General features: G+C 41.5%; 1 protein-coding gene across 2 annotated transcripts in view; it reads right to left on the bottom strand.

The window, feature by feature from the left end:
• The window catches only part of LOC119373733 (neutral alpha-glucosidase AB), a 54,989-nt gene that overhangs the window by 14,581 nt on the left and 25,321 nt on the right, over window positions 1-15,087 (bottom strand). The window contains exons 6-13 of one of the 2 annotated variants that reach the window (XM_049410757.1): window positions 10,560-10,650; window positions 9,723-9,819; window positions 9,287-9,391; window positions 6,851-6,926; window positions 6,598-6,615; window positions 3,223-3,396; window positions 1,497-1,661; window positions 460-672 (exon numbers count right to left, since the gene is read on the bottom strand). In XM_049410757.1, the coding sequence (XP_049266714.1) occupies window positions 460-672; window positions 1,497-1,661; window positions 3,223-3,396; window positions 6,598-6,615; window positions 6,851-6,926; window positions 9,287-9,391; window positions 9,723-9,819; window positions 10,560-10,650 (939 nt within the window). The remainder of the gene's footprint in view (window positions 1-459; window positions 673-1,496; window positions 1,662-3,222; window positions 3,397-6,597; window positions 6,616-6,850; window positions 6,927-9,286; window positions 9,392-9,722; window positions 9,820-10,559; window positions 10,651-15,087) is intronic. The other variant, XM_049410758.1, reaches the window with a different exon arrangement.

The raw sequence follows: 15,087 nt of genomic DNA, 5'->3' as shown, positions 1-15,087 counted from the left end.
CACATACAAACACAACGAATAGAAAGGGGAAAAAAACGAACAACAACAAAAAAAAAGTGTCGGGACAAAGAATGATCAGGTATGGTCCAAATCGTAAGGAATATTCAACTAAAGTACGAATCAGTATACCCAACAGAACATCTACATTTTAAATGCAAGCAATAAACTTTTCCACAATCGTGGAGTTTGCAGTGGCACCTGGTCCACTGTAATATTGGAAAGGGGACAAAACAAGTACATGCATACAAAGATGCAACTTGCATGTGCTGGCTTATGGCCGTGTAATATATGCTTACCGAGTATATAACTAAGTCATGTTGGTATTGTGAACACAATATTCCGAATTTGCCATCATAAAATCAGGATGAACTAAGTTTCAGACTTCTTTTATATCTGATAATTTGCTACATATGCTGTAGAGAAAAGAGTGAATGGCCGTACACAGGCTGCCCAGCTTACCTCGGGGTTGAGAAAGTCCAGGTAAGACGAAGAGCCTGGCCAGCACCAGCCCTCAAAGTCGCCACCATCCTTGTTCTTGACGTAGTAGCCACGGTCAGTGGCCTCCGAGTGGATGTGGTAGCCAGACTCGCGCTTGATGTGTGGGTCGATGATGGTGATCATGCGGCGGCCCTTGGCTGTCAGGTTGCGGATCATCTGCTCTGGCTGGGAGAACTGAAAAGAAGTTAAATCAATCAATCAATCAATCAATCAAGTTTATAGACTCCTATAATATATGGCCACGCTGTATACTGTACCCTATCTCGGTCGCCACGGTCATTGTTATGCTCGACACCACAACAAAGGTACCAAGCTTTAATGCCCACTTGTACCTATAAATAACAGCAGCTAAGAAACGCAAAAGTAATAAGAAATGCTGTAGCACTGAGCTCCAGATAAGATTTAACCTTTGGGTGAATTGCATTTTATATCTGCTGAGCTCATTCAACACAAAAGTGACGTCAGCAGGACCGTTGGTTCTGACAAAGGCAAGCCTGGGAATCCTTTGTGTGTGTGTGCATGCTGTCTGCACATATGTACAGTCCTCACGGATTGAAATGAGACATCAAATTTTTTTAGCGTAATGACTGGTATCTGCAATAGGTACCAGTGAGATTAGCACATCACCTCACTATGAATTTGGCTGCTAAAGTCTCTGATGCAAGTTGGCTCTGATGCAAGGGCTACGGTGAAAATTACGTCGATACATGAATTGAGGGACTGAAGGCCGTGGAAACAAAAGTACCATATTTTCTTGCATATAACCTGCACCAAAAAATGCAAAAATCTGCTTAAAAAGTGGGGGTACGAGTTATATGCAGCAGGGGTTATATGCATATTTTTTCTTTTCTTTTTGTAGAGTTAAAGTCAGGGGTGCGGGTTATATGCGAGCAAATATGGTATGTGCATTACTTAGCCCTAAATTGTCACGTTTCAATCCGTGAGCACTGTAGAAACGTGTGCTAATTAGCGGTATAGAAGCTGAATCGCGTTTTTACCTTGAATGGATCCCATGTGAAATACTTCTTGCCATCTGTGTGTTCAATGTCCAGCCACAGTGCGTCGTAGGGGATGTTGTGCTCGTCAAAACCAGCATCCACGCTGCGGACATCGTCTTGGTCATTGTAGTTCCATCGGCTCTGGTGGTATGCCACTGAGAACATCTGCACCCAAGAGAGCCAAAGTTATTTTTTTCGGGCACTTAGATTGCGTTGTCAGTGTAATCGTTTAGATACTGTGTAAATAAGAGACCACAGATGCCAAAACAAGAATTTCCCAAAAATTGATTTTTTTGGCTATTTTTGCGATTTGATCCCCACGTCCCCCCTTAAAACCAGTGTTACAGTAAAAGCTCGTTAATTCGACACCCGTTAATTCGGAAATTCGGATAATTCGGACGGCTCTATTGGTCCCGGCCGAAGTGCATGTTAATCTATGGGACCAAACCTTCGTTAATTCGTCAGAATTGGGCTCCGCGCCGCTTAATTCGGACAAATGTTGACGGCTGCCGCTACACAAAAGTGTGGTAAGGCAGCGCTGGCACCACTGGAGCGAAACCGAAACCTGAGTGACATCGCCATCGTCATCAACTAGTGAGGGCGATCGCAGCGTCACCGAACGTCGGCGTCTTCTTTCTTCGCTCCACTGCGCCATAGAGTTTCCTACAATACTTACTAGAGGGAACTCTGGCGCTAGTGTCTATGGGAGCTGCAACGTATGACGCTTCAGCCAGCATGGGAATGATGGGTAGTACACAAATTTGTCTAAACTTTGTTCTTTCGGCTCCGTTTGGCTCCGCGTCGGCTGCATCCGCTTTGTCGCAAAACAAAGTTCAGCAAAAGTCAGCAGTTTTACTTCACCACTTTAACTTTTTTAGACTCACCAAATCAAACGTGGTCACGAAATTCACAACGGTCTATTCTTTTATCCAAAATGAACGCCAAAACACAGCAATAAACAAAGCCGCAAGTGCGTTTGAAGCCGCAAGCACGAAGACTAGGCAAATTTGTGTACTACCCATCATTCCCATGGTAGCTGAACGATCGCAGCGCCACAGTCCCCTCTAGTTAATTTTAGGAAACTCTATGCACTGCGCCTCCGATGCCATTTTCCCTTGTGTCGTGTCCAAGACCTCATGGTCATGTCGGCACCGTCTCTTCTTGCGGAGTTCTCTTTTTTTCCCTGTTGTGACCGTGTTTACATGTGAGGCCCGAGCATGCGGCAGTAGCTGACGATGGCATCGGCGAGGTGTCAGCCGAGTCCACCGACGATGACTGCCCGACCTTCGATGCTGTCCTTCCCTCAGATATGACCCTTCAGGACTACATCGCGATTGATGATTGTGTGGCCACGACTGGTCTCCTGCCCCATCAAGAAGTTATTAATGATGTCGTGAACTCATCGCACCTCACGGGAAGTCTCGGAGGCTCTTTTGATATTAGAGGACGTTTGCCTGAGCACTTCCGACAGTTTGCGTGCTGTTGGCCATTTGGAAGAGTTAAGAATATTGTAATCTGCGCAAAAACGCAGACGACCATTACAAAATACTTCAGCAAATAAAGGTATGCTTCTCCAACTTGATTTTAATGTTGTTTTTCCTGTTCATTCGTTAATTCGGCATTCAGTTAATTCGGACATTTTTTCCGGTCCCGTGAAATCCGAATTAACGAGCTTTTACTGTAACAAGGTTCACAAGCAACCAAAATAAGCCAGTTAAAACCTCACCGGTGGTAGTGGTGTGGATCCAGTGAGGGACTTGTACTGACGCATGACATCCTTGGGCCCTGGACCCAGCAAGAAGAATGTGTCGATGAGGCCATTCTCGGAGAACCAGTGAGTCTCCCGGTGATTGGGTGGCGGGCTGCGCTTCACGAAGTCCACGACTGATGACAGCACACCCTGGAGTTTTCGAAAAGCATTCCAGCATTTGTTAATTGCAGAATGTGGCAGTACAGTAGCGAAATGGGCGAGCTGGTACGTCTGCATCTTTACACACAGCGCAAAGGAAATAGAAATACAGAAGATGTTACGACAAAACACAAGCGCTTGTGTTTCGTCGTTTCTTCTTCGGTGTCTTATTTCCTTCAGTGTAAAGATGCAAGTGACAGAACCTTAATTCTGGTGTCAACGCAAGCCAGTGAGGTGTACGGGCCATCGCATGCAACATTCTTGCAGAATACCACAAGCAACATTTCGAACAGGAGATTCCCTGTCGAGTTGCCAGCCTTGTGCTAGCTTTTCTTATACCTCCAAGGGGTCAAGAACCACAAAATGAAAGCCCACACAGCACCATTAAAGGTAGTGTGATGGGCAAAGCAATATGTTTCTGGGACCAATCATTTGCTGAGTCCTTTGAATTTACAAGAACCTTGAAAAATGACATCCCTAAATAAACTCACTCAGAGAAACAGCTATCTTTGATGGTGTTTTCAATGTAAAATATTTTTAGACTAAACATAATAAAACAAAGGCAAGAACTTCTAACCATGGTCTACAATATCTGGCAAGTTTGCACTGTCATCAGTGCAAGCTCCTCAATACTGTCACGATGATCAGTATTAAAAATATGAAATATGTCAGACATAATATATATTCATTTCTTGTTTCAATCAGCAGTGTAGCCTATTACAGGAACAAAGCACTCCTAAAACATATTAGAACCCAAGTTCGACAAGATCATCAATATCCCTGGAACAATGCTCAGTCCTGGAATAAGCTAAATTTATGTTCAGCTTACTGATGAGAACTGTAAGTTCTGTTCAGAAGATGTTCAGTCTATATGAATCCAATGACTACATGAGAAGTGTGGCAATTCATTAGTTCTGCTAAATTGTGTTGAGCGCCAGATAAGGCAACGAAAATTCCACAATCCTGCTTGTCTGCTTGAGATAAAACGTTTTTAATAGGGTGCATTTTCTGCTCATAATAACTATCCTTAATGACCTTCTACTGAATGAAGTATATAAATGCACAGCCAACAATCAAGAGTGATTTGTTCCTGGCCTTTTTCAAAAAGCACAATTTGGTGTTGCACTCTGTTTCAACATGCCAAAATGCAGCTTAACAAGTGCATATCACTGCAAGTGGTGCTCGGACCACAAGCATATGGACGTAAAACACAATGTTAACATTAGACGTGAAGCAATATATCCTGAAAGAGTGCCTCCAGTGTCTTAATGTTGCACATCGTTTTCATAGCTTCAAATCTTTGAAAAGCAATTCAATATTCTTATGAGACAAACAAGACCTCCGAAAGTGCTGAACCAAACTCAAACTTTCATGCCACACACACTGCACAGTACTTGCAATCAAGAGAATGTCAGAAACCAACCTGCGTGTTTTGACATTGGGAAATGAAGTCCTTGTGTTCCTTCTGTTATGAACAAACCCATTCTTCAAAACACATTTTTACCGAATTCATTCAGCATTGCCAACTGATAAAAATTGTAAGGCTCACTAAAGCCGTATAAATACATCCTAGTAAGGCATCCCAGAAAAAACCTCATGGCAAACCATACGGATACTTTAAAATCTTACACTTGTAATGGTGCTACTAGAATGCGTGGCAAACTGTAGATACTGTAAAAGCTAGCCTCTTAAGGGGGGACACTGCTCTTAAAAATTTTTCTTTATTTCTTGACCAATTTTGATGAAACTTGACAACTTTATGTATATTTGTGTGCTGATTTCAAATATTCAATTACTTTTCTAGTACAATGTGTAGTTTTTAAAATACAGAATATTTCTTGTGCCTATTGGGGAGCAAAATTATTTCTAAACTGAGTGCAATACAAAGTAATTCGGCATATCACAATAATCTGCAATCGGAACTGTCTACAGTGCAACAAAAATAGATGTTCTGAACCAATTTGAACAAAAGTTATGGTATGTTGAAGATTCGCGAGTGAGTCAATTTTAAGCTGGAATTTCACTTGTGAATGTTGAAGATACCATAACTTTTGTTCTAATGGCGTTAGAACATCCATTTTTGTTGCATTGCACACAGTTCTGATTCCAGATTATCATGATTTGCCGATTTACTTTGTAACTAACTCAGTTTAGAAAAAATTTTGCTCCCCAAAAGACACATGAAATATTTTGTATTTTAAAAACTGCACATCATACTAAAAAAGTAATTACATATTTAAAATTAGCACTGAAATATACATAAACTCAGGAAGTTTCATTAAAATCGATCAAGAAATAAACTTTTTTTTCAAGTGCCATGTCCCCCCTTAAGGGTGCAGTTATTGTGTAAATGTGTGCACCTCATTAGATGTGAAATTTATGCCATTAAAGGCGAGATCTGTCAAGAGAGCACTTAACAGTCTTGTATTCGTTTCAGTTCTGTAGGCTTGTGCGAATATCACGTTCTTGGTTCGAAGCGAAGTCGAAGCGCGTGGTAATTAGTATTATAAATTACACTGAAGCGAATACGAATACACTCTAACCTCGATATAATGATTTAATGGTTATAACGAAGTAAATGAAGAATAGTATTGTCATAAATACAGTGTTAAAATAAATGTTTATAACAAATTTTCGGATATAACGAAGTTATTTTTGTGGCAGCTGTGACTTCGTTATAACGAGGTTTGAGTGTAGTAGCAGGGTGCAAGTTATATGCAGTAAAATACGTTAAATTTAAAAATTTGCCATACTTAGCTTCCATAACACACTATCAAACTTAAAAAAAAAATCGAGGTGCCGGTAATACGCATACTTAATGAACTGCGGCTTTGCGGCAGTGCGAATTTCCCCTGAATGTGTTTCACGGCATAGTGGCTGCTCGCTGCTGTGGAATGATCTTTTCAGGCGGATTACATAGGGTAAAGTACGTCTATTTGTTCATTTCGAATACTACGAAATTTCAGAAATCTTAAATTCGTGCCGAAGAGAATTCGAATACTGCAATATTCGTATAAATGTTCGAATTGCTCGAATATTTGCACAGGCCTGCTGCTGTGGAGTTACTGTTCAAAGGGAGTCAATAGCACGGGGTAAATGGGAAGAAACTAATGCACTAACTAAATATCAGAGGTTCTGGTGTAGCTTCACAATAGTTAAAAGATAGAGGGAGACACAGCTGGGTGTGTTTACCGTGCCATGGTCACCATCCTGAAAGAGACAACAGTGGTCCATTTCAAAACCCTGCCCATATGGGCATAAAACAATGCACATATGAAATTTAGCTGCTTGTGCATAAGGCTAGATTTTTATTGATGATCTTATTTCATTCAACTCTTCACATTTCAAACAAAAGGTCGCAGACCTCGGCAATTTTCATTAACGTTAGTGGCCCTGTAATTTCCAACTCTGACATGTAAAAGGAGGTGGTTGAAGGCTTACTGACCTGCTTAGAGTTTGGCTCAATGTCCACCCAAGTCTCCGCTGCATTTAGCCACAGCACACCCACAGTCCTTGTTTCACTGCACGAACGCAGACATTTGTCAGTTTTTAAACTTGTGCGCAAGATCAACCGGACGCTGTGATCATTAATTCAGTGTAGACAGATAAATTATTCTTTCTGTATTCTACTGTCATGAATATCAGCATCATAGGATAATTATAACTATTAGAAGAGAAAATGAAGTTTAATGTCTCATCATGGTACATCATAAAACAGCGCATGCACGCACGCACACGCGCACACACACACACACACACACACACATATCACAGCAGATCATCACATGATGCAACATATGCATATATAGGCTACAAACTCATATATAGGCTACAAACTAGGGGTGTGCGAATATTCGAAATTTCAAATATTTTTCTAATAGTGTTTGCTATTCGATTCGATTCGCACTAGAATTTTACTATTCGAACTTCCCAAAAACAAATACAGTCAACGTCCGATTGAAAGTGACTTCAGATTTTCAATACGCTTCACCTCATCACACCCCGGTATCGCGGCAAACCTGTCTTTCAAGTTCCGTTACGGTTGAACTTTGCAAAGACACAGTCAACGACCGATTGGAAGTGGTCCCTAGATTTTCAATATGCTTCACCTCATCGCACCCCGGTTTGCGGCAAAGCTGCCTTTCAGGCTCTGCTACGGTCGCAAATGTACTAACTCAAGAAAACGCTGGTTCCAACATGGAGATGAAAGATGTGGCAGAGGTGGGGGCTCAATTAATGCTGTTTTGGACCTAAAATTTGGGCAGGAAGACCGAAAAATCGGAAGCCGAAGCTTTTTAGCATTGAAAATTTCAGATGTTCTTATATATCGACATCTACGAGGCGGATCTGGAACTCCGAACTTAAAGGGAGCACACCCTTGTCCACCACAGAAGTTGAAAGAGGAGGAGAGGCTGAGGAAATGGCATCTTTGCCTATCACGTGTGAAGTGTTGTCGGCAACACTTTGGTTGCACCAAATCATGTACATAAATATAATTCGGCCCCTACATTGCCTCATTCTTGATAAGACAACTATGAAACACCACCCCACCAGTGCTTCATCAACCTAGGAAAAAGAAACACTTTCATGTTGCTATCTTATAAAAATATACTGAGGAATCCTCTCTAACGTTTTTTTTCTGCAATTTCGCTTCGAAGTATTCGAAAAATATTCAATTCGATTCGCACTCACACTTCAGTATTCGAATTCACTTCGCACCCAAAATTTTGCTATTCGCACAGCTCTACTAGGGGTGTGCGAATATTCGAAATTTCGAATATTTTTCGAATAGTGTTTGCTATTCAATTTGATTCGCATTGGAATTTTACTATTCGAACTATTCGAACTTCCCAAAAACAAATACAGTCAACGTCCGACTGAAAGTGACCCCTTCAGATTTTTGATATGCTTCACCTCATTACACTTTCGTATTGCGGCAAAGCTGCCTTTCAAGCTCCGTTGCGGTCCAACTTTGTCAAGACAGTCAACGTCCGATTGAAAGTGGTCCCTAGATTTTCAATATGCTTCACCTCATCACTCCCAGGTATTGCGGCAAAGCTGTCTTTCAAGCTCCGTTAAGGTCGAACTTTGCCAAGACACAGTCAACGTCCGATTGGAAGTGGTCCCTAGATTTTCAATATGCTTCACCCCATTACACTCCGGTTTTGCGGCAAAGCTGCCTTTCAAGCTCTGCTACGGTCGCAAATGTATTACATCAAGAAAACGCTGGTTCCAACATGGCGATGAAAGATGTGGCAGAGGTGGGGGTCAATTAATGCTGTTTTGGACTTGAAATTTGGGCAGGAAGGCCGAAAAATCGGAAGCTGAAGCTATTTTGCCTCCAAAATTTCAGATGTTCTTATATATCGACGTGTACGAGGCAGATTTGAAACTCCGGACTAGAAGGGAGCACACCCTTGTCCGCCACATCAGTTGGGCTTCCACAGAACTTGAAAGAGGAGGAGAGGCTGAGGAAATGGCATCTTTGCCTATCACGTGTGTAAAGTGTTGTCGGCAACACTTTGGTTGCACCAAATCATGTACATAAATAGAATTCGGCCTCTACATTGCCTCATTCTTGATAAGACAACTATGAAACACCACCCCACCAGTGCTTCATCAACCTAGCGAAAAGAAATACTTTCATGTTGCTATTTCATAAGAAGATGCTTAAGAACCCGCTCTAACTTTTTTTTTTGCAATTTCGCTTCGATGTATTCGAAAAATATTCGATTCGATTCGCACTCACGTTTCAATATTCGAATTCGCTTCGCACCCAAAATTTTGCTATTCGCACAGCTCTACTACACGCGAACGATGTCACAGCAGCTAAGCCACCATGGAAAGTAGATTACAATATGCAAATAAGAAACGTGCATACCTGTGAGCCAGCATCAGGGGCACGCTGCCATAGAGAGCCATGACACTGTCCACCTCATATTCAAAGACGTCCAGGTTGTACATCCGTACAGGGTCTGACGAGCCACTGAAACGATTTCAATTCATCAGTACACCCTTACATAACAAGCTGCTGTAGTTCACACTGTGGCGATTCAGTTCTTAGCGCTCCACATGACTGCACAGCACTGCATACGTGGTGTGCAGACTGCATCTGACTGCACAAAATTAAGGTGCAATGCAACTGTATTATTATGCGCAACCCCTGATGCTGTTACGCACTCGTGGGCTCGGTGTTTCCTACACTGTTTCACAAGAAGTATGAAAGACCAAAACTATCACAGTTAAATGACTCGTGTCACACCTGAAAGTAAGCAAACAAGCAAGCAAATGCTGTAAAACAATAAAACAGGACTTACACAGTGGAGCGAAGGGCGAAGGAGTCTGCGTGCTCGGGCAGCCCATAGACGTGGTCAAAGCCCTCAAACGTGAAGTCAAGACCGACAGACATGGGGCCTGTCACAATGAGTGCAAGTGTTCGCAGCTGTAGAAATACACTTATCCATTGTGCAATACTACATAGCTTAACTGTGCAATGGAAGTACAGGTACAGTACCGAAAATTATGAACCACATAATGGCATCTGACAAAAGCCGTGCATTGGCTCTGCATACAAGAGGAAATCCAACGCACCTAACAAGACTTTCATTCCATGTGGCACACTTTAATTAACCACACGTCATCATACCGGAAATTTATGTAATAAGTGAATGTGGCCATAAAAGGCAATGCACTGATGATTAAAAACATTGCTGCACAAATTCACTCGCATTACTGTGAAAACCGAAACATAGGTTTAAATTTTTTTCAGAAAAATGCGATGAGAGGTCAATATGTATTGGTTCCTGTCTATATACTGGTCATTGGCGGAAAAATACGGTTTTGGTACTAGTAAGTGTGTGTTGTTGGCCTGTATGATTCAGGTCTTACCTATATTCTTGTTTTTATGGTACCCTTAGAATGCAGCCTGCATGATCACTCGTTATGAAGTTGAAAAAGGCACTGCACTGCCAATAAAAAAAGTACGCTCTCAGTCTAAAATACATAACACAACCACTCCACAGGGAGATGCATGCATGGAATTTTGAATATAATGTGCCGAGTATTGTTGAATGCCGATGATCTATGTCTAGGTGTTTCATGAAGAGAAAAGCCAAACACTAGCACCAAGAAAATTGAACAGAACTTGCTCATACCATGCTTTTTAGAATCTGTGTGTCCCTTAAATGTCTCCTCCCAGGCACCTTCCATGTCATCATCAGCTTTGAGGCTGTCCTCCTTTTCAGCCTACGATATTCAACGATTACAGTTAACATCACAACCAAGCCCAGGAAGAATGCTAATGCAGCTAGGTAAGAGCAGAATAATGATGCAGCAGTTCAAGCTTAGCCTGGAAAATCATGCTGCAAATTGACGGACCCACCTGCACTGCCCAATGGCATAGGAATCTGGTAACATAACCAGATTATCAGTCGGAACTACTCAGAAACAAGAAGTGCACAAGCAATGTGCTGGCTTAATTTACGAAGAAATGAAGAGCCTAGTCTATATCAGCGCCAAGGAAAGCCTGTGAATGTTGCTAATTTGTCTGTGAAATTACAATGCTAGAGAAATCTACTGAGTGTGAGTGTTTTTCAGAGTGCTAGGGATGTATGTTCAGTGGGCCATCGCAGGGGAAAATTTAATCTTTTGAGAAGACAAGATGCCTAGATTAGGAGAAGGCAGTGAATGCACTCAAGAACTGTACAATGGCAAAACAAAGCTGATGGGTCATGATCCCAAGCTTTCCTCATGTGAACTTCCACTGAACTAGCTGATCAATGCATACTCAAACAGGCATGCTTTCACATCACTAAGTGGTAGCTAGCTTCGTAACTCGAGGCTTTAACACCAGCCCTGCCTTGCTTCACATAGCTGCAAGTTCCGAAAATGCAAGCAGTGCAATGAATTGACAGCGGCGTCCTTAACACAATAAAAAACTAAATCTGGCAGAGCAACGAGCAACTTACTCTTGCAGGCTCTTGGAAGACTTCAAGGAAAACAGATCAAGTCATGGCAACACTGAGAAAGTCACTCCAAGTGCCTCAGCGAAGTGTGCAATAAAAAAAATGTCGAGCCTTTTGACACAACACAATGACGTGAAACATTGCGACCGAAGAATAGCCAGAAGGTGTAGCAGTGACAGGTAATGTTGATTGTTGACACTCCTTTCCTGGACGACAACTTCAGACTTTCCCAGAATGACTGAAGGCGCGTGGATTTTGGCAAATTCATCAAGAACAATGATCAATGCAAGTACAGCCAAACCACAGCTATAGTTAATTATGGGTGACAAAGTAAATCTAGCCATTGCAAATTCTTCTTTTCAACCCCCAATCAGAGCCTATGCTTATAACAAATGTGCAATATAACCAAGGCGTATCTGTGCAAGACAAAACATCTTTGTAATGAGTGTGAAAGTTCAAGGGGGAAGACCATAAAATACAGGGGTAAGCGCAGTTAAGCTCCACGTTCAACTTTCGTGCTGTAGAGATTATGTACCTTCAACTAGCCCAATCAGACAAAGTACCAAGTTATAACAATGTAAGATTACAACACTCAGGCCATCACACACAAATCTCACTATTGTGCAGTGCAGAGAGTTTCATTACTTGCAATAGCAGCCATTTATAGTCCACATTCCATTGACAACAATGTCACATTATCAAAAGAGAGGGGGGACTCCTGACAAAGCGATAATTTTTGCTGACCAAGCTTCGTGGTAATAATTTCTGGTATGACTGAGATTAGAAGATGCCTCAAAATTATTTTTTCAATGAAATTAATAGAATTTTGTTGACAGTTGTATCAATAACATCATAAACTTTTATGTCCACTGCTGCTACGAAGCTTGAGCAGCAAAAATTGTAGATTTTCCTTCAAATCACCTATGTGTAACGATCTATGCAAAATTTACGATGCAACAACACACACTTTCATCCAAAAGGCATAAATATCCAGAAAAAGAAGTGCACTGCACAGGATGAGAAAAAAAAGAATCTTCTGTTGCATCATAAATTTTGTAAGAACTTCATGCCTGTACAGGGTCGACCACATCTAAGCTGAACACCTCATTAGTATTCAAACCGGTAAAACTAGAACGTTTCTTATACTTCACGAGTGCAATGCCTGTTATCATGGTGTCGACAAACACAGTAATGATTTTCCGAATTATGTATTAAACAACAGCTTTAATGAGGTCTTGAATACTAATGAGGTGTTCAGCTTAAATGCGGACGACTCTGTACGTGAAGTAAGACCGAAAGTCGAGCTAGTTGGTACAAATTCATCTTGAAAAGCTATTAGCGCACCTCTCGTCTTTAAAAGGAAAGCCGCTCACGCACTTAGCAATGCATTCTGCGCAGTGTGTATGCGAAGCACGCTTCTCTGACACGGTCACCTTATTTAAGCACCGTGATCGCACCACGCGAGAACTGGCAGAGGCTTATCACATACACATCAGGGGATCATCTTGCATCAGTCACCCGTCAGTAACGATTTCTAACAAAGAAGTTTCGCTCCTAAAGGAAAGGGGTTAACGATAGGTATGGAGAGATAGTGCCTTGGTTTGCACCGTTGACCGTGCGCATGTGCCGCGGGTGACGTAGTCCGAGTATATATGTTTTCTTCTGGCCTAATAAAGCCTTCAGTTGATAGTTAGCGCTGGTGTTGTTACCTCCCTCTATGTCCCTGTCTTTTTTTGCGCTAATAGCTTTTCAAGATGAATCTGTACATGAAGTTCTTACAGGAAACTTAGACAATATCGTGAGATGCAAAACAGAGTGAAAATATAGAGGACTGGCAGAGCAAGACATCAAGTGCCACCACTGTAACTGTTTCCTCCTTTTCAGCACATGCAATAATGTATGTATCGTCCAGTCTTCTGTCTTCGTCCACTTTTTTCCACTCATTACTTTCATAAAGAACAAAAGCCAAACTTGCCCAAGTTACAGCATCAGTACAAGGCGTATGGGTGTGCTCTTCAAGTGTAGCCTAACTGCATCTTTTACAACATGGCTATATGCATTTGCTCATATTAAAATCACAGAGCATTTAGTCTTAGATCCACATGTTGCTCAAACTTTTCTGGGTTGCTTTTAGAATGAGAGGACAATACACACCATCAAACATCCACAGCATCAAAAAGATTTTTGGTAATGACAAACATGCATACTAAATTAAACTTATAAGACAGCTTTGCAGTAACATTAGGTTAACGATGTGCACTGGTGCTGATATTTATCACAGCTACTTTTAGTGGCTCAAGACTGCTACAAACATCACAGAAACATTTGACAACACTAACAGTTTACACAAAGAGATGCATATGAGGTGCAAAAGTTGGGGAGAATAATAGAAAGAAAAACAGTTTACTGCATTGCATTGAAGACAAACATAAAAAGGATATGTACACAGACAAATGTTTAAATAAACGCACCCACACATAAAAGAACATGGTAATGTCAGAGTAACTGAAGTAAATACAGAGGTTATGAAATGTAACTTTCATAGTCAAGTGTTAATGAAGAAAAAAATAATAACAACATGCAATTAGCCTCTGAACTTTTATGAAATCTAGTATGCAGGCTTCTCACCTGACTCCTAAACAGAGCTCACGCAAACTCTATGACCAACACGTACTTCATCAACAAGAGCTGCGCCTCACCTTATCAGGTTCCACGTCAGCAGTATCTTCAGTCTGCTCAGACGCACCCTTGCCAATTTGTTTGTCACTGTGATTCTCACCATTCTGATCGGCATATTCATCAAATGGCTCTTTGGCCTGTTCACTGGATTGCTTCTGTACACTGGATTGCTTCTGTACCTTATCAGAGTGCACAGTATCTGCGACTGGCCCGTCGTCAAGCAAATCATCCGGCACATCGTCTCTAGGCCCTGGTATGCGAGGAATCTGTCGACAGAAATCACCTTCTACCGTATTAATTGCACACAGCTGGAAGCACGCATTATTCTAGTTTCAAAGGGAAATCAATAACTTACAGCCGAATCTTCATATTCGTCATCATCCTAAAAATATAGTGCAGAAAATTCCAATTACAGAACACGTAAAACAACTTGTGGTGTTCTTAGCTTAACAGATATATGCAGTCGGTAGTGCACAGAGACTTTAGTAACACTTGGTTAATCCTAACTGGGAAAGGGCACATTTCTTTTTCGAACACATATTTCAGGCTAACAGTGTCACGAATGCCTTTCGTAAACATCACATCAAGTTGTCCAGATCTGCTCTACAGCATGCATAAACAGTAACATAACATGAAACAAGCAGCTAGCTGCCAGTTCCAGATCACTGGAATGACACTAGACACATTTACAGATGAGCAGTCCTTGGTATTACCTATTTTATGTGGTGTACCAGTACAAAGCATCTTAGTAATACCAATGTGCCTTGGTATTTGGTGTTACCCATTATATGTGGCGTCACAGAACAAAGTGTCTTGGTATTTGGTATTACCCATTATACGTGGTGTCACAGAACAAACTGTCTTGGTATTTGGTATTACCCGTTATACGTGGTGTCGCAGTACAAAGTGTCTTGGCATTACAAATGTGTCTTGGTATTTGGTATTACCAATTATGCGGAGTACAAGAATGAATTGCCTCCCAGCATAAGGTAAGACAGACAGTTCAGAAAAGCATGCCGTAAAGGAGGCACATATTCAG

The sequence above is a fragment of the Rhipicephalus sanguineus genome, chromosome 11 (genome assembly GCF_013339695.2).
Source record: "Rhipicephalus sanguineus isolate Rsan-2018 chromosome 11, BIME_Rsan_1.4, whole genome shotgun sequence".
NCBI lineage: Eukaryota > Metazoa > Arthropoda > Arachnida > Ixodida > Ixodidae > Rhipicephalus > Rhipicephalus sanguineus.
Note: the sequence above shows the minus strand (reverse complement) of the source record. Positions and strands in the feature narration are given on the sequence as shown.